The sequence below is a fragment of the Tupaia chinensis genome, unplaced genomic scaffold (assembly GCF_000334495.1).
Source record: "Tupaia chinensis unplaced genomic scaffold, TupChi_1.0 Scaffold000274_1, whole genome shotgun sequence".
NCBI lineage: Eukaryota > Metazoa > Chordata > Mammalia > Scandentia > Tupaiidae > Tupaia > Tupaia belangeri.
The window spans coordinates 2313606-2315921 of NW_006159756.1; the positions used below are offsets into that span (position 1 = coordinate 2313606).

The window sequence follows — 2316 nt, forward strand, 5'->3', positions numbered from 1 at the left end:
AAAGGGGTTCTTTATGAGCTGGCCAGCGACTACAGTCTGAGGCTCTGGGGGCAGGGGAGGGGGAAACCGAGAGTCAGAACTGCAGCCCCGAGTGAAGTTGGAGTAGCCTTTCCATAGGGGTCAGTTACCAGGGGTTTCTGTGCAAGCAGTTCCAGAAGCTGAATCAAGCAGGTTCATTATTTCTGAGGAGAGTGGGGTTTCCATGCAAGCAGTTCCATTGCTAAACAAAAGGGTTTGGGGCTAGGTGGCCAAGACAGTAGCAGGTCCAGGATGCCGTCCCAGGTACAGTTTTGTGCATGGCTAGCACAGCTATTTTCTCATGGAAGAGCAAGCAGGGTTAAGAAGCAGACAGCCATGTTAGGGGAAGGGAACAAAATGGACGAACAGCTGCTCATGTGCAAGGTCTGATATGTGGCCTTCCACAGCAGGCGAGTTCCAGGCACCCAGGAAAGATCACGTCCTGCCCCCGGGTCTCTTCAGTGCCCTGGGCAGGTGTTAGCCATGCCCCCTCACAGACTCAGACCGAGGCTCCCCCAGGCTGTTCCCACAGCTGCCCCGGGTGCGGGGGCAGGGCCTGGTAGGCTGGGGGTCTGCACCTCCTGGTCTCGGCATGCCACCCAGCCCCAGGCTTGGGCTCGTGACAGACGCCCTACTGCCCCACTGACAGTTCCCTTTCCTCCCGCCTGGCCGCCACAACCACAGACAAGCTGCGGAGGTCGGGTGAGTGAGCGTGGAGCTGCCGCAGGGTCCCGCGTGTGCCATGCCCGGCTGCTGCCCGCCCCCCCAATCTCTTCCTGCCTGGGCTCTTCGTGCAGTCAGTCGGTGACACAGTGAGACTTATCTGCTTCTGGCTGTGGGCTGCTCAGAGGAAGAGGCTTCAGTAGAAAGGAGAGACCTGGGCAGTACCTGTTTCAGCACCCCCCTGGCATGGGGTGGTCAGAGCTGGGACTGGAGGCCAGGCCAGGCTGCTCCACATGGTCCACCTGGCCCTGCTCACAGTGCCCGTAACCGGGCTTTCCCCGCATGGCCACGCTGGGCTGCGCTGGGCTATGGCGTGCTGCCGGGGCCTGACTCTCTCTGGTGCCTGTGCTGAGCCCTGTGCGGGAGGGGCAGGCAGGGTGGGCACCTCCCCTGTGCGAATGCACCTTTCTTCAGCCTTCGGCCCAATGTCAGGCCATCCTTCACAGCAATGACACGGGCCTGACCTTACCGAGCTGGGAAGGCGGAGCTGGAGGAGGGACAGGCCGCCCTGATGGCTCACCCTGCCTGGTGACAGGAGGGCCAGGTCGTGCCGATCCCTGCATACCAGGGCCCCAGGTGGCCGATCGGTGCACCTGCAGAGGAGCCCAGGTCGACCAAGCCCTGTGCTGACGCTGCCGGAGGTGCCCTGTCCCCAGAGTGTGGCGGCCTCCTCTGCCCCGGGGGCTGCAGAGCCACACCAGCACTCACACCAGCACTATCTGCCCTTCAGCTCGCTTTGACTTCTGTCCACACCAGGCCGGTGGCAAGGGGAGGCAGCATTTGAGGGGTCCCTGCCGTGTGCTGTGACTTCAAGGCACCATCTCCTTTCACCCCCCAGCAGTCCTAATATGCCTGTCTGCAGATGGAGAGACGAAACCCAGGCTGGGGCCTCCCTCCCTCCCACTGTTCTCCTGGGCTCACTCAGCACCTGCTGGGAGCAGCCTGCTGCTGGTCTGCAGGCCCCTCCCCAACTGCTAAGAACGCAGGTTTCAGACCCAGGCCAGGGGTACCCAAGGCAGTGCCCTTTCCTCCAGAGGGAAGGAGCAGAGCCGAGCCCGAGAGCCTCCACACGGGCAGGCTCCCCGAGCGAGTTCCCCGCCCCCTGTTGCCCGCAGACCTACACGGGCTCCATCCTGGTGGCCGTGAACCCCTACCAGCTGCTGCCCATCTACTCGCCCGAGCACATCCGCCAGTACAACAACAAGCGGGGAGATGCCCCCCCACATCTTCGCCATCGCCGACAACTGCTACTTCAACATGAAGCGCAACAGCCGAGACCAGTGCTGCATCATCAGGTGGGCGCGGCATGGGCCCTGCGGACACCGCTCGGACTTGCCTGCATTGCCGGGCTCGCCCCAGAGCACCTTAGGGCCCCCAGTCCTGATGCACTTATACTCTGTCACTGCTGCCGAAGCTCCTTGTAGCTTTTGAGACCAACCTCCTTTACTGCTGGCTCTTCTAAGTTACGTCTGCGGAAATCTCAGGCTCTCGCTCTCTCTTGGAGAGAGGGTAAAGGGGCGGGGCTTTAACTGAGCATCTAATATGTACCTTGTTCTCTGCCCAGTATGGGTAGCC

At 61.9% G+C, this 2316-nt stretch overlaps 1 protein-coding gene across 1 annotated transcript in view; it reads left to right on the forward strand.

The window, feature by feature from the left end:
• Nucleotides 1-2316, forward strand: part of MYO7A (myosin VIIA) — a 106216-nt gene that overhangs the window by 37780 nt on the left and 66120 nt on the right. Inside the window, exon 5 of the mRNA XM_006149970.3 lies at nucleotides 1857-1925. Within this exon, the coding sequence (XP_006150032.1) occupies nucleotides 1857-1925 (69 nt within the window). The remainder of the gene's footprint in view (nucleotides 1-1856; nucleotides 1926-2316) is intronic.